This window comes from Sinohyriopsis cumingii, chromosome 13, assembly GCF_028554795.1.
Source record: "Sinohyriopsis cumingii isolate HCF-2022 chromosome 13, ASM2855479v2, whole genome shotgun sequence".
Lineage (NCBI taxonomy): Eukaryota > Metazoa > Mollusca > Bivalvia > Unionida > Unionidae > Sinohyriopsis > Sinohyriopsis cumingii.
The window spans coordinates 36,036,736-36,057,371 of NC_142973.1; the positions used below are offsets into that span (position 1 = coordinate 36,036,736).

Genomic DNA, 20,636 nt, shown 5'->3' on the forward strand with positions numbered 1-20,636 from the left:
GGCACTGAGAAAATATGATACTGAAAGGAAGCCAAAATGTCGCTGAGAGCATATAGGGTCTTCCCAGAATTGAAGTACCTGCAGAGAAGGAGAGTTCACTTTTCATGATTATTACATAGAACTTGAATTGCTTACTGATATCTTAGGAACTATATCTGACTTGAGATGTATTTATGCCATTTCACAAGTGATTGATGTAACTTAAGTAGAAGATATAAACGTGCAATCGATCAATCAATCAAGTCAGTAAGTACTACTGTACCTATATGTGTGTATTGGAAATGAGCCCAGCATAATATAGGTATGAGACTGAAACAATTTATTGGCTGTTAAATGTGAGAAAAGTGGAATTTGTTGCTCTGAGAGGACTATGTATTTTCTGGAGCAAACAAGTCACCATATATGCCATGACACTGGTTACAGATGACCCTTCCTTACTGACAGTCGTATGGTCAGGAGAGGCTGGTTTGTTTTTAACTTTCTTGATTCTTTTTATTTTTTGCTTTTGTCTTGTTTCCATATTTACCTGTACATAATTATGCACCTAACTGCAAAAAGCAAAGATCCAGATCTGCCCTTGCACAACGTACCAGCAAATCAGTCTTGCTGCACAATGTACTTAAATTTACAATGGAACAGCATATACACAAAACTTCACATTTGAGTGACAGTGGAAAGAAATTTGGTGTTGTGTTTGGATACATCAGTGCTGTCAGACTGATATATATTCATATGCCATATCAGATGAAGTGTTTTTGTTTTACTTGGAACCAAAAACTAAAAAAAATGTAGTTTAATATTTATTACTTTGTCCCTCTTTTACACTGCAGTTTTTGGTCAGTTTTAATGACATTTTCAAAACATTATTTGGTTATTTCGTGCAGAAGAAAATTTAGTTTTTAGAATTTTTGATGGGGTATTTATGTTTCCTTAGTGTTATCTAAAGGGTTGTTCATCCGAGCATGGTTTCCCTCACCTTGCTCGAATTTCCTTCCCTTGAAATTTTTGTGACCTTTGCTACAGGTCGCCTAGGTCTCAGTGTTTGCTATATGTAGTGGTGCTATACTGTGTGTATGCTATATTTTCTGTATGTTTGAGACAGCAAGTATAGATCATAAATCTTTCCAAGTTGTATTTCTTCCTAATTTGAATTTAAGATTCGTTATATGTTATATTTTATCTTTTAATTTGTTTTATGGTTTTCGAATTTTGACGATGGAATGGTGTACTATTTAGATTTTGTTTTTTAAAAAAATTCCTATTGTATTATTCAAGTGATAATATGTGTTGTTCCTCGTAATATATTTTAAGGATGCTGATATGTAGGTTACGCTCGATCCAAGGTCCACACTTCTTTATTCTCTATGTCTTTCTCCTGGGTCGGGTTAGGCCTCCTTTATTTAGTTTATCTGATTATTCTTAATTGAAAGATCCAAAATTGTTTATGAGACCACATTTTTGTGTAGTGGTCAAACATAAAGTGCGGGAGCTGTATGGTTTTTAAAATATAGAAGAAGCTAGTAGGGTTTTAAACTAAGTGTTATCCAGTATGTATTTGTGTCTCTGTTTTGTCCCTTTATGTTCTACATGGGGTGTTTTCAAAGACTCTTTCATGAGCCTGTCCACTTCGCGTAGCGCCATGTGACTTAGCCCCATGCTGTCATCGCCTTTTACTTCCCCATATAGTTTCCCTGTATCCCTTACTGTCTTTAGAATTTTCTCCAAAAAAAAAAATTTAAAAATAATTTATAAAAATTAAAACAAATAAAAAATAAACAACAAAAAAATTTTAAAAAAATAAAATAAAATTTAAACAAAATTTAAATAAAGAAATACTAATAATACAATTACAAAAACATTAAATTAAAGAATTATTTCTTTCTTTTTCTCTTTTTTTTAAAAGGTTATATGTTTTTCTTTTAAATATTGGAAATATGATTTACAAATTGTCTTTGAATTATGGCTGTTGTGGGTTGAGAGGTGAGGATATGGGTATGGCATTGGCTCGCAATTGCGCTACTCGACCCTTCGGTCGGTAATACCGATTCCTCCCTCCCCCTCTCTCCCACAATTCCAATATAAATTGCGTTACATCAGCCTGACGGTAAGTATCTGTTCGTCGTAAAACGTATTGTGTTCGTAATGTGGTTAATATCCTTATTTGTACCACGTATCTTATTTAAAAATCTTTATCACCTGTCCACAGGATGTCATCGTAGTTACTATATAGTCTATAATTTTAAGAACGATTTTGTTTTCGTAGTCTACATCTATGAATAAAATGTTATTTTTGTTATAGTTATATTTTTTGCAAATTTCCATTATTATCATTATCCTATTATGTTTAGTTTTATCACATTGGGCAATCGTATGTAGTTTAGTGAATTTTGCTGTTTTACATAAAGGGCATTTCGGCATTATCCTGATCATACGAGGAAAATACTGAACCTACAACTTAAATTATGGCTGACACTATACCAGCTCAGTTACAACTTTTCCCTTTAGCTATTCTGAGCAGAACTTAAAATACTTGATTTATCAGTAGTGCATCTAACAATCTTGAAAGCATCTGTGAAAACTTTTTAATACTGTAGTTCCAATCAAGGTGTGCCATATGGAAATAGAAATACACATTAAATGTCCATATTTTATTGAAGAATAGTCAGGTAAATGGGTGTGTATAGAGATCCTGCTTCTACGACATCAGATTTAATAATACTAATAATAATGTGGACTTAATAATACAGCACCCAATCTTTAGAAGCTCCGAGTGCTTTATAATATTAAATAACACATAAAATCATATATAACAAGATTATAAAAACAAATACAATTAAATTACAAAACAAAGAAACATGCTGACAGTAATTAAGGAATGATGTAAAAATTATTAAGACTTTAAGTCTGTTCTTGTAGTCAAGGTTAAAGTCAGTGTTACTCACAGTTGTCAAAGTGCACATTAAACATTTGTAAATATGTTAATTACTCATAATGAAGCAGTATAGTTTTCATCTGGTTGTGTAGGCATGATGCATGTCTGTAATGTTTTACTGAATAATTAAATCTGCTCAAGGTAATGATCTTTTACAATGGCTGATTGCCTCAGGGTAATATATGAGAATTAAACTGTTGCATAACAGAGATTCTAATGGTCTGTTAACTGCTTTAATTTGATGAGTTGGATGATTTGATTTGATCAATTTCATCACCAGCTAGGTGTGAATTATTTCATAATTATGTAACTAAACAAGGTTTTGTTCAAATGCATATGACAAATGGAAAGAATTTACTGTATAACAATAAATACACAAATGCAGTCCCGAGTGGACGAGTGGTCTAAAGCGCTCTCCGTTACGGATCACTGCCATCTCACCTCTGTTTGCGTGGGTTCGAGTCTCAGATTCGGCTAATGTGGGTATGTGAGAAAGCTTGCCAGTAGCTTCTCGTGGGTTGGTGGTTCTTTCCGAGGTTTTCCCGGGTTCTTCCTCCACCATTAATACTGGCCGCCATGTATAGCCATATCGTGTGCTGAAAAATGGCATTCAACCCTACAACAACAACAGCAGCCCATTATAACTTTGATATTTTTCAGCGTCATGAAATTTTCATTTTATACTTATGAGTACGAGTCTCATTGCAACCACTGTACAACTTTTCAAATAAAAAATGTCAATTTTGGAGAACCGGATATGCGAATCAATTCACATGAGTGAAAACTAGCTAAAAGTTCCATAATTTAGTCAGTATTTGGATATGTAATCCATAGTCTGTGACCCTCGGGTTTAGTTTGTATTTGGGGATGTAATTTCCAGCCTGGTACCCTCAAGTTGTAGTCTGCATTTGGGGATGCAATACATAGTCTGGGACCCCTAGGTTTTAGTCTGTATTTAGCAGCATGATCCACAGTCTGGGACCGCCTAGTTTAGTATGGTAATTAATTTGGAATGCGATCCACACATGGAAAGTGCAAGTTTTAGGCATGCTTTTGTCTTTACTGTTAGTGACACATAAAGTCTGTAGATGTCAGTTGCAATAATGAAGATATTTTGTTTACTTTTTATAAGTAATATGAAATAGTATGTACTCCTGTCTGCAGTTAAGACATAGAGTTCCTCTAAACCCTTGCTTGATTGTAGTCACCACTGATGTCAGAGTCGGCAGGAAGAAAAGGAGGTATTATCCGTTTTACCAAAACACAACACTCATGAAAGATTCTTGAAGTCAAGACAATTACATCATGAATTTTTTTATTGAAATTGAATTGTACTTTGCAATTAATAAAACTAGTGTTAGTCTTGTTTGATTAAAAACTCAACTTTTTTGTTTCAGTGAAGGCAGTTGGTGTTATATGTGTCTTGGGCATTGGTTTTGGTCTTGGATCCTATCTCTTGTATCGTCTTTACCACAAGATTTTCTCAAGGGATGGGGACAAAAGCCAGTGCCCATGCAACACGGACCAGGAAAGCGAGGAGGAAGAGGAAGTAAGCTTGGATGGTGATGACTTTTATATTCAGATTGTAAGTTTGACTTTCATATACAGATATAATATACAGTTACTTTTGATTTCAGTTGATTAAAGGATTTACTAATGCCAGAAAAGAAATAATCACCAAGTCAGGTCAGAGGTGAATATAATTTAGGGCAGGGGTTGAAAATATCTTGCGTAAATCAAAATCAAAGTCGCTAGTGATATTATTATATGATGTAAAAATTGAATTTGCATTAATTTAAAAAGTAGGCTTTAGTTTATCATATAAGCATGGTTTATTCTAGGATGTATAGCTGTGGGATTCATGCTTCTTAACAATCATATTGATAAATGAACTGAACGTTTATTATTTTCTAGCCCTAACCATCATTTTTCATTAAATCCCTCCTGTATTTAGAAATAAATTAAATTTTTCTCTGACAATATATTTAACAGGGTCCTTTGATAGTTAGGTTATTGATTATTTTTTTTTTATGAGGACAGGCTGAATCATAGTTGCATAACCAGTACTGTAGACCGATATAAAAATGATACTCAAAGTGAGAAGCTAATATATTTTTGTGCCAAGTCTACAGCATTTGTTAAACTTTGCGCTTCAGTTTTGAAAGCACATGTTAACTTAAACATTGCTGATTGGCTACTTTGCAAGCAAGTGCTGGGGCTCATTTTGGGGTGATGATATGCAGAGAAGAGTAATTAGAAATTTAGAAAACTCTCACCACACAATTTTGTTCGCTAAGTGTGACAGATTTAGAAGTGAACGGTATAGCCAGTCTCTTGCAGTATGTTTTTCCCCCGGTTGTACATACCATAATACTTTGTCACTCTATTGGTGGTTACTGTAAGTAGTTTCCATCAGTATGGACATTCTCAAGTAACTTTGTTAAAAAATTTAATGATATTAAGACCATGTTTTTATTTTTCATGACAAAATAATTTGGTGGCCAAATGGGATGTTGTGAAAGATATTCGGGCCAAATGTAGCTTTTGGAAAAAATTCAAAATTTACAAATTAAAATGTTGTTGTTGTTATAGGGTTTAACGCCATTTTTCAGCACAGGATAGGCTATACATGGCAGCCAGTATTAATGGTCGAGGAAGAGCCCGGGAAAATCCTGGAAAGAACCACCGACCTACGAGAAGCTACCGTCAAGCTTTCTCACACATCCACATTGGCAGAGCCCGAGACTTGAACCTATGCAGACAGAGGTGAGGTGGCAGTGATCCGTGACAGAGAGCACTTTAAACCACTCAGCCACTCAGGGCCCCCAAATTAAAATGTAATAATTTTGTTTTAATGGCATATGTTTATGTTAAGTACATATATTGCTTTGTAAGAATGAGAATCATCCTCAGAATTTTTGGAAAGCAGTTGTTCTCTGTTTGAATTTTACTTAATTTTTCAAGTCCACTAAATGTTATGCTTACTGTCCCTCTCTGGAAAATATCTTGCCTGGGTGTTGGCACAGCACTCAGAGTTTCCCTGCCTATTATTTCAATAGAGTAGCTGGTCTTCATTGTCAACACTTCATATTTTTTTTTCAGCAAGACCTCTAATACCAGTCTGTACTATATCTTTCATAGGGTGTCATTTGTAGTTTAAATTCATATGCTGTAAGCTAATATACTATTAACCTTTGAACTTTTGGGTGGGGGTGAGGTTGCAGTTTTTTTGTGAACAATTTGTTTCATTTATCAGAAGATAATTAATTTTTTTAAATAATATAATAGATATATTATTTTGCTATAAATCAAAGCAAATATTTTTTCAGCTACTGACATTCAAATTTAAAATAAAACATGTTATGCCCCTTCTGCAGAGCATTAAATTGCTCATCCCTAACTAATATTATTGTGTTTACTGTGGTACATATCATGTATGTGCAGAAATACTGTGGTACAAAATTTGTTGTGGTGCCCAGCCCTTATTAAAATCATTTTGATGTAAGTTAGAAAAGAATTATACTAGTCAGATGTGAAGTATCACAGATAAACACCAGTTTTATGAGATTCTTGGGTTATTGAGTCCTTAGCACAGGCACTTCTATGGTTGCTTATAATTTACCTTTCGTACATGTACTATATAATAATAAAGGGAGGACACTTCTTTTCCTTCTCCGGTGACCTATTAAAGAATCAATACTGTGTTATATAAATGCCTCCTGCTGTAATAAAGACTCTCTGACAGCACACAAGTTGCAGGAATGCATAGCCTTTTGCTGGTTACATGTGCAAGGAGTGGAAACTAATACTGCTGAGCTTTCCAACACTTCAAAGGCTCCTCATCCAACATTATTAGGGATTCATTCTTGAACAAGTCAACCTCATGCTTCACTTTGTGAAGTCTGGATTGAGTACTATTCATTTAGTGTCATTAGAAACAGGAAATAGTCAAGTCTGGATTGAGTACTGTTCATGTAGTGTCATTAGGAACAGGAAATAGTCAAGTCTGGATTGAGTACTGTTCATTTAGTGTCATTAGGAACAGCAGCTTAGACATATACTTATGAGGCATATACGTCTGTCATAACCTTGGTTTTCGCTTGAAGCCTCCTGGGCTTGAACAGTTCTCCATCTGTACGATGCCGACTCCAACATCTCCGTCTCTGAAAGCATTAGTCAACATGGCAGAGAACAATAGACTGATTTTTAGAATCCAAATAATTTGAATAAAAATTCAAATGTAATTCCCAAAGTGGTCACAAACACACTTTCCAGTGTAAAGAAAAAGCCCCAACCGAGAAATATCTCTATAAACAAATATTATACAGTAACTTGAACCGCAAAACAGATTCCCGGATGAGGGTCAACTTTCTAGAATCTTTGAGAAGTATTTATGTCTAAGAAAATAATCACTTGAATAGAATAATTTGAATAAATAAATTCCAGCCCACATGAACTACCAGTCACAACAAATACATATTGATTCTACTAGATCTTAAGCAAGAAAAATAAGCATCTGAAATAACTGGCACATTAATGAGCAAAGCGTGGTAGACAATAGGTTGTTGTGCATCTCCCTTTATGATACAGGTGTTTTTCTTTCTATTACTGTATATGACACATAACTTATATTCGGATGAGGGAAAATAATGGAGCAAACAAAGATTATTAAGTAAATGTAAGCTGATGAAAACTAGCTGAGCATGGCCTTAAAATTTATGAGTAGAAGCTAGCTGACAAAATTTTAATCATACCACTTAGCACTGAACTCTCTCCAAGTACAAATGAGGTGTGTGTGTGTGTGTGATTTGGATTTTTAATGTAGCTTTAACAATTTTTCAGTCATATTGCTACACTGTCTGCATTGTGGCAGTTTAGTAATATCTAGCACTGGGGCATCATGCAGCAGACATGTAGCATGCTGTCCCACCCAGTCACTTTATCCTGACATTTTTATTTGTCTTTGGTTTGACTCAAATGGAGTTTGAACCCGCGACGTCCTATTTTCGAGGTGGATGCTTTAACCACTTAGCCCACTGGATAAATGATGACTGTGTGCTGGTGGAAACTAAATGAGGAGAGTAATACAAAAGGGTTAGGTTAATGGGATACTTTCTTGGGTTTCACTACCAATTGAATATGTGTGTGTGTGTGTTCAAGATATGATTTGATTACAGTAATTAAACGTTTACACAGTATCTGGTGCAGACATTAAGTGAATACAACACATTAAGAGTTTGTAAGAAATTTAACTTTTCAGTAAGATGTAATTTTTTCTTTACAGATATGCCTTTTTCTTTACTAAAAAATACATAAATGATAAATAGTGCTCTCACATCCATGCAGACATCTAAAGCACACTTGTTTGTTAATGTTTAATCTGTTTTGCTTTATTTTTGAAATGTCATAAAAAGATTGTTACAACATACACCATAGATTATTAAATCAATTGCATTTAATACAATTAACCAATTACTGTTATCTGCTTGTACCAGTTAGCCCTGCACATGTAAATTTTGCATTCTTGTGTTGTTTACCATTGACTTATTAAATATGTTGCTGTTCAGCATTATCTCACATGAAAGTGTATTCGTATCGTCAGTGAATATTCCTGATGAATAAACTATTGTTTTGAAAGGCACTGGCAGTGACTATCAATTTTATTATTTTTCTGATCCAATATAGTTGTAAACTATGACATTTATCATATGATACATATCTCCATATGCCGTTTAAAGAGAATAATGAGCAGATAGATGGAAAAGCGGTTTCTTAATTGATAAAATAATCACAGTAACTGATTTTGTTTGCTTTACTATGGTAAATTATTCAGGCACAAGACCATTTGATCATCAGTGAGATTGAAAATGAAATGCACATTTTTTGTATTATGTCTCATCTGCTCTTCCAGTATGTAAAAGCATCTGACAGAGATCTCGGAAACGCTTAATTACGCGTATTTGGACGCCAATTTTTTTATCTGGGACGCAGAAAATCACTGAGGAGGGAGTCCTCCATACGCATGTAATAGGTGTGCGGAAAAATTCAAAGACTTGCCAGTCTTGCTTCAGCCACCTGCTTTGTGGGAAAATGTGCTGATCGATTAGCTGTGCTGATATTTACAATGACAGAATTCAGTGACTGAAAGACCCCTTGATGTACATTGGAACCGCGGCATAACGCGATAATTGGGGTCCACAAAAATCGATCGCGTTAATATCGGGGTCGCGTTAATGCGGGGTTTTACAGTATTTTACTTTTTTGAGAGAAGAACTCATTGGCACATATACGTGTATTCATGTCTACGGTATATGATGAATAGGGTATCAACTTCGTTTACTATCGTGCCGTCGTGGCATTCAGTTCATCAATAATGGATGTAATTCCATTGAAAAATTGCACAGATTTACAATATTCAATATTTTTTGCCCTGATCATTGTATCTGAATTCAACGTATAATATATAGCATGAACAGAGTATTAACACGGTCTAATATCGTACCGTCGGGGCTTGAAATTAATCCATAAAATATGTAATTCCATTGCAAAAATTGCATACATATTTCAACTATTCAGTAATTTTGTCACACATCATAATGTGTCTGAATTCAGTATGAAAAATGACCAGCAAAATTAGGTTAAGACAGACGAAGCACGTGTACGGTTCATTACGTTCCAGGGTCTATGAACGGTGTCTGTACAAATTTCATACTGCTAAAATTTTCTCATATGCGTTTCCGTGTACAATAACCATGCAAATTTCCAATAATTAAAGCTTGTACGCCTATTCGTTTGAACGACTACAATAAGAATAATTTACAAATCAACACATGCTTTCAGCGTGCATATAACTTTTACTTCAGATTTTGTGAATATCGAAAGAAACATGTGAAAACTACTATACTAATCATGGCGCAAAGTGCAGAGAACGATTTGCGTTTGTGAACTTGCTTTTCCATAACGGTAAAATATTTTTATAAAAAAATAGGAAATTAATAACGAGTTCATAAACAAACACTATACCTATGTAAAACCCGAGAACTAAGTGCAGCAGGCCTGCAATGGTCACGAGTCACTTTTAAAAAAAATTTCAAGCTGAACACATGTACAATTTCATACCCTTTCAATTTCCAGCTAATAAAGCGGACATTATTTACTGGTCAACTGATTACGTCTAATAACACCGCAAAGCCCAGCAAACTTGTTGGCGGCTTTCGTTTTTTGATGTTTATTAAATTGTAAGAATCTGTTATCAACCACTGCATTGTCTGCTGCTTGTTTGTGTATGCAGTTAAAGAAACACATGTCGGCTATTGTTTGAACAACGATGGTATACAGAATTTATTGAAGACAATTACGAAGACGACTTACTGGCTTTACTCATGGATTAGTAACAAGTAACATTTCCGATAATGTTTATTTTGGTATAACACTTCAAGAACCTGGTGAAATTGTTAAATTTCAGAAGCCCAGCCACGATCGTATTTATATTCGAATTCATACTCGAACTCTTCTCGAAAATGATAATAAACGTTTTACACACCATTTCTCGTACTTTTAAAAAGTATTTTTCCGGGTACGAGAAAAATACACGTACGTGTATTTAAAATTTTCAGGAACCACGCCACGATCGTATTATATATCGCATTATACTCGAATTCATACACGATCTCTCCCCCAAAATGATAATATTTTTTTTGCGCAAAGTGCAGAGACCTAATTGCGTTTGTGAACTTGCGTTACCAACGGTAAAATATTTTTATAAAAAAATAGGAAATTTATAGCGAGTTCATAAGTAAACCTCATACACATGTAAAACGAAAACTAAGTGCAGTAGACCTGCAATGATTACGAGACACTTTTATTATATAAAAAAAATTAAGCTGAACGCATGTACAATTTCATACCATTTCAATTTCCAGCTAATAAAGCGGACATTATTTACTGGTAACATGTCCGATAATGTTTATTTTGGCATAACACTTCAAGAACCTGGTGATATTTTTAAATTTTAGAAGCTACTCCACGATCGTATTATATTAAAATTCATACGCGAACTCTTCCCCAAAATGATAATAAACGTTTTATATACTATTTCTCGTACTTAATTTTTTTTTTTTGTCCCGGTAAGAGAAATATACACATACATTTAAAATTTCAGGAACCACGCCACGATCATATTAAATTCTTATTCATACGCGATCTCTTCCCCATAATGATAATAAATTTGTTATTCACTATTTCATGTACTTTGAACGAAAATATTTTTTCATGTACGAATGAATATACGAAATTTCGGGAGCCACGCCACGATCGCGTTATATCCAAATTCGCGTTATAGCGGGGTTGCACTGTACATATATGTTGCCATTTTATAAGAGTACATAAAAAAGAACATGATGTAATAGCTGGGCGGCAAGTTCAAAGGCTTTGACTGGCGGTCGGATGAAAAATTGTAGATATTTACAGTGATTTAATTCAGAGGCAGAAAGACCCAGAAATGTACATGTGGTCATTTATAAAAGTACATCAAGTAAACAACTTTAGCTTCCGTTATTGTGTTCATTTCCGAATGTAGCGGAATAAGCAGTGCACGTGACCTCAGAATCAAGACATGTTGAGACTTAGACAAAATGCCATTCGTAAGTGGGTGACAAGTCGCCTAACAATGTAAACTTTGCCTTCTTCTGTTAGGAAAGTGAAAACGACTTAGCCCTGTGATTATTTAAGAGGTACATTGACTGACCATACCATATTATTTTAAAATGCATCTCGCCTCAGCCTGGTTAGTTCTAGTGTTGTAGCGAAATGTATTCATCAAGGCATCAGTAGCTAGGCCTAGTTTTTATATCAATTACGTTGACAAACAAAACTCTTGCCCATTCACGAGCAATATGTTTTGATAGCTGATTGACCATTAACCCTTTTCCGAGTAAAGTAGTAATTATCAATTTCCTGCATGCTATCCTTTGATGATAAAACATACAAACTTGTGTTTTAAGATCAGAATCGGTGATCTGGATATATATTAACTGCCAATTATACACTGTTTCGTCATAAAATTAGTTTGAAACTTAAGTGAACCAGTAGGCCTAACGGGAAATAATGGCGGACTTCGCTAAGTCTGGGATGTACCAATTTATTAGATTGTCTCTTTTCTTAAATCATCGGGCAAATGTATTCAGAAAAATATACAAATCATTGAAACCAAAGCCTAGGTATTATTTTATTAAAGATTTAACTTTAACATGCAAATTATGTAGGTCAGAAACGTATGGGACAATGCAATGTTGTGGAATTCGCGAGATGCGCTTTAAGGTCTAAGCTGTTTTCTGACTTGAAACGTATTTACGAAAATACGGGAAAAAAACAGCAAATCAGATACTATTTATTTGCCTAAAATTACTACAAGTACGTATACAAATAAATAAACCATAAATTTGCGATCCTGTCAATGGACTGTTGTAATGAAGCTATATTATAGTGAGTGATTACATTACGAAAACCTTTCCATCTAAAAATAGATGCACTCGCGTCTGTGTTGATTCTGTAGGAAAGAAGGGACTGCAACTTCTGATGGTGGGACTCCTATTTTTACCAAAATGGGAGTCCTGGGCTCCTAGTGTTAAAATCCTAGCGAGACCTCAGCATCTGTGAAGATGAATGTGAAACCATACGAAAAAATAGTCTGTTAAATTACACAGTACTGTATTTGATGCGTCTAATCATTTTCCAGTACCATACCCTTGTAAAAAAATAAAATTACATTAATCACAAGAATGTACCCAATCCTTAAAATGCTGCTAGAAATTGATTCGGAAAACATGATTATGCAGATGAATCTTGAGATTATTTCGTGAGATACATGGGGACAGCAAAATTTCTGTGGACTGTTGCTCATAATTATAGCATATACAATGCTGTTGGGCATTTTTGCGCACCTAAAGTTTCTGTCACCAATATTGAAGTAAACCGCATACCGAATTCACCCGATTGATAAAAAAAAAAAAAAAAAATACTGCAATGCTTACCATTTGAAACGATGCAAATGTCATCAGAATATTCTGTTCAAAATAATATTAATTTGGACACGGGGGGGTACCACCCCCGTGTTTTCCTGACTCGCGATATGTCGGCCTATTCTGCGCACAGCTTTGAAAAGATGTAATGTTTATCCATCAGGCTATAGAAATAAAATATACTGTTTTGGACTGTTTCTGTCAGCAGTTCATTCAAGTAATTAAGTCAGGTTTATATTTCTACAAAATTCAACGTAAAAATGCCAATAAATGGCAAGATATATCAAGCAAACTAAACCAATCTTGTAAAAAAGTTTGTAAAGTTCAAAATTTTATATTTAAAAAAATAAGTTATTATGTGGGGGAAAAACCACAGCAATGAATAGGATGCAATGTGTTTGCAACGTCTTGATGGGGAAAAATTACTACAGAATTTTGAAACAGACTATACGCCGGGGAATTTGTGTTCTAGCGGCAAGTTGACAAGTTGGGTATCAGACGGTTTTGTACGTGTGGGACAACTTCTTGCAAAATTGGAAACTTGGATTAAAATGCAGTATTGTTTTAAGGTACACATTTCCATTTTTTATGTGATTTATTTATTTGTATGATTCTAAAAGATGCATAGTAAATCGTATTTTATGGGTTACAGGTTCAAGAAGGTCATGGAGTGGGTATTCATGTAAGTCCAAGATTCCTCTGACCCTTGCCAGCGCATTTTTCATATCTGGACGTTTATGTTGGGTCAGTTCGGACCGCTCCGGTGGCCTAGTGGTTAGAGTGTCCGCCTCGGATGCGGGAGGTCGTGGGTTCGATCCCCGGCCGAGTCATACCAAAGACTTACAAAAATGGTACTAACAGCTTGGCGCTCAGCATTAAGAGGTTAGTGTTAGGACTGGTCGGCCTGGTGTCAGGATAATGTGACTGGGTGGGAGATCATACTACGTGTCTGCGGCATGATGCCCCAGTGCTAAACATCACTATCACACTGCAGACATCGTAGTGATATGACTGATTTTTTTTAAAAGCTACGTTAAAAAACCAAATCACACACACACACAGTCAAATTATCTATCGAAAAATTGGAATTCGCCGACGCCATTTGGTGTCGGCATGGGGTAGCCGCTTACTAGCCGGCCTAGCAAACTTTAATGAACTTTCACCTATATATACCTGCATGAAATCGATAGGAATATGATTTATTTTCTCAGATATTGCGAGTAGAGCATTTGTTATATCTTTAATCCGCTGACAGAATTTGACCTGGAACTCACCATTTGCATTCCGAGTCAATGACTACACAACTCTCACGACCTACATGTCAATGACAGCAGAGTTCAAATAGTCACGTGATATCAACAATAAATCATTTCTAATGTTGCTTTGATTGATTGATTGATTGGATTTACGTCGCGTGCGCCCAGAAGGGCATGTGCGTCGGGTTCATTCCCGCACAGCGGGATTTTAAATGTTCCTGGGGTAAGGAATTAGTGCCACATCCCCCAGGCGTTTATGTACTCAAGGAGCACTTCTAATTGAGCCGTCAGGTCGTAGGACTATATGTCTCTAACGACCTGAATGAAGGGCTTTCATGAGGGGGAATGGGCCCAACACACACACATGTTAACAATGAGTTGATTTCAGTCCGTATTTTCTGTACTAGGTGTCGACCCAAGTAGTATGTAACGACCGTTGCGATTGGTCGTAACGATGACGTCACATCGGGACACCTAGCTTTAGGCGGGTGGAAATTGTTCCACATCTCCGCCGTTATACGGTGTCTGAGAGAGGCAGTAGGGCAAGTAACTCGGCAAGCCAGCCATGGATGTCGTGCACTCCCAAGAACCCCAGCCCGTACTTAGTCAAATTTAGTCTAGTTGTACTAATGGACAATAAAAAATGCCAATAATGTGTTAGCCACCTGTGCAATTGGGTCAAATCAAAACAAGTTGTAAAATTTTCCTACGTCCTAACAATCTTAAAAATTCTAGTACATAGTATACGTTGTAGATGCCCTACAAATTTTTTAAAAACTAATATGTTTGAGCGACAAATGAAAAGTTTGGTCTCTGTTAGGTCATAAAAGGTTTGAATTTTGAACCGGTGAATTGACTGATCAAGTTAGTGTACATAATAGTTTTATCGAATGTTGCTGCAGGAAAAAAAATCGAACATATAAATGAAAGTCACGTACTATTTACAGAAAAATGAAAGAACATGAACTTCTAAAAATATTTATTGTGAAAATAACGACCAGAAATCTGTAAATGTTGCAGCAACTTGGAAAAAAATATATTCAATAAGCGGAGAGCACAGGTCACTGCGGTTGTCGCGTTATACTAACAAAATACATTGCAGACACGTTCTTAGAACTTGATGAATCTGGTTTTCTCCACCTTGCTGTGATATCGACAGATTTCTAATTGTTCTCAGAATAAATATGTTGGGAATTAAGTGTACATTATATTTATGTACAAGTATTACGTGACTTTTAATTAATATTTTCGAATTCTTTGTGCAACAACTTTCGAAATGTCATATTGTTGATATCATGTGATTATTGGACCTATGATATATTCGCTATTTTTGAGAAAATAAATCGTATTCCTATCGATTTCATGCAGGTATATCTCGATGAACGGTCGTTTTAGTTTGCTAAGACGGCTAGTAAGCGGCTACCCTATGCCGACACCAAATGGTATCGGCGAATTCCACCTTTTCGATAGGGAATTGGCTCTGACCCAACAGCCCAACATAAATGTCCAAATATAAAAAAAAGGGGTGGTAAGGGTTAGAGGAAACTCGAACTAGTCTTCATGTTGCCATTTAGGAATCACATTTTCATGTGCATTTCGAGTCTATATGTGGGATATTTTTGTACACTTTATGAATATCACTTTTCTTCATTAAAGTACGATCGTCCTTTCTTGATACAAAATGGATTTTTGAACCAAAATAGCACGTGATCCAATGTTTACAGAAATGACGTATCGTTGCGCAGAATTGGCCGACATGGTGGTATATGTTTTCGTTAAGCGTGTATTGTCACAGGGTACGGCAAAATCGCTAACAACATGAAATCACCATATCGGTAATATAATTTATATTTGATAAAACGTTAGACTCCTGTGGCTATGTCCACCATGACTGACACCACGAGATTATGCGGTAATTAGTTTTCCAGATGAAGTTTACTTGTTCTTGTTTCCGAATAGGGTATCTATGTCCTTATACGGCACGCTAAAAAGAAATTTAAAAAATCTGAAAACGGAAGCGGATACCAGTTGAACTAATATGGCGGATGATCGAAAATAAAAGAAGTGATAAAGAAGGCAGAACGATATTTTACGCGTATATCTGCGTTGATATGAAGAAAATCTGGTATTAAATTAGAGGATTCATTAATTTCTTTTAGAAATATAAATATGTACACGGAACATGTTCAAAACATTTGTTATAGTAAGCTGAAAATGTGTGACTCGCGCCGGGTTGCTCCGTTGATACACAATACGTAATTATCGCATATTCGTTATGTTTTGGTTGCACCGATGCAAGAATATCATGTGAAACCTCTTATGTTATAGGACTAAGGTGTTAGTAACTAGCCCACTAAGTACGGGTAATACTATCAATAATATAGTATTGTCAGACCATCCCGTTTGTTTGTGCCCGACTTCCGTGGTCCTACATATAAGACCTCGACGCTGAAATTTATGTTTAGGGCGTCAGGGTCTTACTGCATAAATAACGGCGCTGTGTAGCGTGTTTTGATGTCGACTAACATCGTAACGAAAGTCAAACTTTTAGGAATATCTCGCACAACTGTCAGCCTATAACGGCGCTTTTCTACAAATTAAAGTCATATTGTTTTAGTCAGACTTTACTTACTCTGATGTCTTTTCTTCAATAAATTCAAATTCTCACAAAAGAAATGGACCTGTTTTCAAGTTACGTTGGCATATATTTCAGTTGGTGGAATGCGATGGAAGCCAGGAATGCCGAAATCAGGTAAAGTTGAATTATACTTCTTTAACGAAACAAATAAAAATATATTAATATCGAAGAAAATGTTTAGATAGCTTCGTTTCATTCAAGATTCCTATCATCCTTGTAACTGATTTCGGTATTCCCAGCTTCTATCACATTACAGCCATGTGAAATGCAGGTCAACGTGACTTAAAAAAATGTCAATTTGCTTGTGTGAAATTGAATTTAGAAGGAAAAATGCATCAGAGTAAGTAAAGCCTGATTAAACATTATAACTTTAATTTGTAGAAAAATGCCAATATGTGTTGCCAAGTGTGTTGAGATATTCCTGAAAATTTTACTTGTTGTTCCGATGTCAAATGATGTCGAAACAAGCTATACAGTACCATTATTTGGGCCGTAAGACCCAGACACTCAAAATATAAATATCAGCATGGGAATCACTTTAAAATCACATGTTTATTTTTTGCCTTTTTTTTGGGTGTGGTGATTATATGATTTTAACATCCTCTTGCTACAAATGATGTGACAGTTACAGGTCACATAAGGTCAGCTCCAAGCTCCACACTCAGTTGTAACCCTATGTATTATGATAATATTAGTGTAAGAAACTGATGTGCATGTGTTTTCCCTGTTTGGGAGAGTTGTTTGATTCAAAAGACATAATTAACGTGATAATAGAAGAGACCACGTTTTAATTCAATGCAGCAATACAACAAATACTTCCGCAAGCCAGTTATCATAACATAGTCGGCACTTTATTAAGTTCTCAGAGAAATGCTTGAAGACATCTGATACGGTAGATTGACACAATTTACCTTTAAATATACATTGCATTTATGATGATTATGCTTAAATGGTACTAAAAGAAAGAATTAAAATGCAAATTTCACTTAACACATTAACCCCTGGAGCTTTTTGTCATTTTCGCCTGAAAATCAAGTAGGAAACACATTTTGAAAGCTATTTCTGAATAGACTCGAAAACCCCAAATCCCCAGTCATCTTTCAATAACATACTGCCTAGTTGTGTAAGAAACATAGTTTTTCATTGGCTATTTGACTCGCGCATGAGCAGAAGGGTAAAAGTCGGAGTTCTTTTCTTTTTTTTGCTAAACAGAGCCATTATATTTGTATGGAAACTACTCTTTATTCCAAATGACCATCTTATCCTACTTTTTGCAAAGGCTCATCTGTCTGTTTGCAGTTCATACCGGTTTGCCTTAGATCTGAGACCAAAAAGTCTATAATCCAGTTATGATTGGTGGTTGTTGTTTTTGTCTGGATTTGAACCAACAGTAAGCACTTATCAGAATTATATGTGACATATTTATCGGCATGACACACCAGAAGCGTGGCCCTGATAAAAGTAGACAAGATGCAAAGCAACAGAGAAACTTGTGTAATGTGGCTATTAAATGATCAGCAATGTACTTAAATCACAGATGGGTAACAGATCCGGAATGTCTTCTTTGCATTGATATACATGTATGTTAGTAGTGGCTGAGATTGATGATGTGACAAAATAATCAGCAAGGAATTGGCAGAGTTGAGATGTAGGGTCATATTTCAAACCACATGTGTTAGCCACCTTGTGTTTACTAGTTTGGAGCAAAATGATTTAATTTAGTAACCCATAGGGCTACTTGGATTCAGCTTATGGAAGCCTAACCCCAGCATTCTTGTAGCCCCAGTGGTACCTAAATTGAACCATTTGATGCAAACTATTACTTTTCATTCAAAATGACACATGTTTGAATTCTCAAAATTTTGCCTGATGTGGAGGATAGAAAAGCCAAAGGAATAAGTGATAAAGTATTAAGTTGTATAACAGTATATTGAATAATTTATAGGTTGTTATTTTACAGGACATGTAGTTATTAATATAACATTTGCCATCATATTTCGTTTGTTTCATTTGCTTTGTTTGTAATTTTCTCCTATCCAAAGAAAGTGGTATAAAGTGCTGTTTTAATCTTTTTTAGGATGCTCCAGTAACATTTGTTGACAGCAAGATGGGAAATGTGGAGTCCCGTTATCCCAAATTGACAGCTTACTACAGGAGAGGAGAGGGGGTTATACTTGGAGAGAGGGAGGGCAGACATCTTCAAGATGTGAATCGGAATACAAATGGCACATACCTTCGCTGGAGGAAACATTTTAATTCTTCTAGTGATTCAGAAGGATTTTCCTGTACTGAAAGAGAGGAACTTACTAAATCAGGATGTGTAAATATTGTTCCAGAATGCATGGTTTCTATTCAAAGGGAGAAAACTCTAAATGGTTTCACAAAGGAGACAACTTTTCAGTCACAGGATTTTGTTGATATTGAGCATGATGTTACAGTGTCCACATCTTTGAGTGAATCTCTTCAGGGCAATGTTAGCCTAAACTCTTTGTCAGTTAGAAATGCAAAATTAGAAACAAAAGATACTGAAAATGTATGTAGATTCGAATATGAGGTAAGTTCTCTACAAGGTGAGCACAATAGAAGCCCTGCTATTCTTGATGTAAAACATGATCTTGGTGCTAGTAGCGTTCTTCTTACACCCCCATCAGAAGATGATGAGCGGCCAGTAGAAAATCATGTTGCAGATTTTGGCTCCAGAGAAGCAGACTCTTGTTACTCAGTTCAAGTTAAGGATTTGCTTGGTTCTTGTACTAGTACTTCAGCCTCAACCACTGCTGCTGGTGCTCTGTCACAACTTAAAAGGAATGACAGTTTAGCATTAGTTGTAGAAATGAATGATTATGTATGCAGTAATGAATCTTTCGATTCTAAAAGTAGCTCTGCCGTCATTTCTCCTCTTCGATCTGCACAGTCATCAGAAAAGTCTGACAGTAGTCAGTTTCATCAAGTCCTTCTCAGGAAGTTAGATAGACTTCGTTCAGAACCTCTTGACTCTGTTTCTACAAATTCTTCTAGAAGTGAGACACCTGACCGAAGTTCTCACCACTATTTGTTCAGCTCAGATAAACAAGACAGTTTTTCTGGCGTAAGTCAACGGGATAATTTTTTAACTTTTAGCCGACAGGACAGTTTATCTGGGATTAGTAGTCCAGAATTGGAAGTCCTGGTGTCTGGAACAGCTGATATGAATGGTACATCTAGTGATAAATTTGATGTCCTTGAGAATGAAATTCATTGCATAGAAGATGAATTTCAAGACATTGTTTCAAAACTGGATGAACTGAAAGCAAAATATACTACAGATGACTATCTCAGTCCAGTGTCTAGCAGTTTGAATGAACTAGAGATACATAAATCCATCCCAGATGTTCCAGCAACTTCCTTGTCCGAATCGGATAATTCCATCATGGGTATTTCCTCTCAGTCAGTAAGTGGTGCTGAACCTGTTGACTTGTCCTGGGATATGGAGAGCTTGGAAAATGTCCTGACAGAAAATTCATTAGGTACTCGCTCTTTAGAATATGTGGCAAAATCTCTTGGTCTGAGGTTAGATATTGATGGACGCAATAAAGATTGTGGCATTAGCTGTGATCAGGATATATTACACTCCCACAGCTGCAGTGGAGCACAGAAATGTCTGATCAGTCCATCAGATCTCACTCTTGATAATGTGAGCTCACTGGAGACTGAGTATAGTCCAAGTGCAGAGGAAATAACAAATGATATCTTCAACTCTCCATCAGGTGAGAAAGATTAAAACCATGTTTTTGTGTTCAGTGCAGTGCTTT

The 20,636-nt window shown here is 35.7% G+C and overlaps 1 protein-coding gene across 7 annotated transcripts in view; it reads left to right on the top strand.

Moving 5' to 3' along the window:
* The window catches only part of LOC149785206 (uncharacterized), a 144,970-nt gene that overhangs the window by 77,477 nt on the left and 46,857 nt on the right, over positions 1-20,636 (top strand). For 3 of the 7 annotated variants that reach the window (XM_089979009.1, XM_089979011.1, XM_089979010.1), the window contains exons 4-6: positions 4,330-4,517; positions 16,921-16,959; positions 18,923-20,591. In XM_089979009.1, coding sequence (XP_089835135.1) covers positions 4,330-4,517; positions 16,921-16,959; positions 18,923-20,591 — 1,896 coding nt within the window. Of the gene's footprint in view, positions 1-4,329; positions 4,518-16,236; positions 16,333-16,920; positions 16,960-18,922; positions 20,592-20,636 lie in introns of those variants that run through there. The other 4 variants (XM_089979013.1, XM_089979015.1, XM_089979012.1 and 1 more) reach the window with 4 other exon arrangements.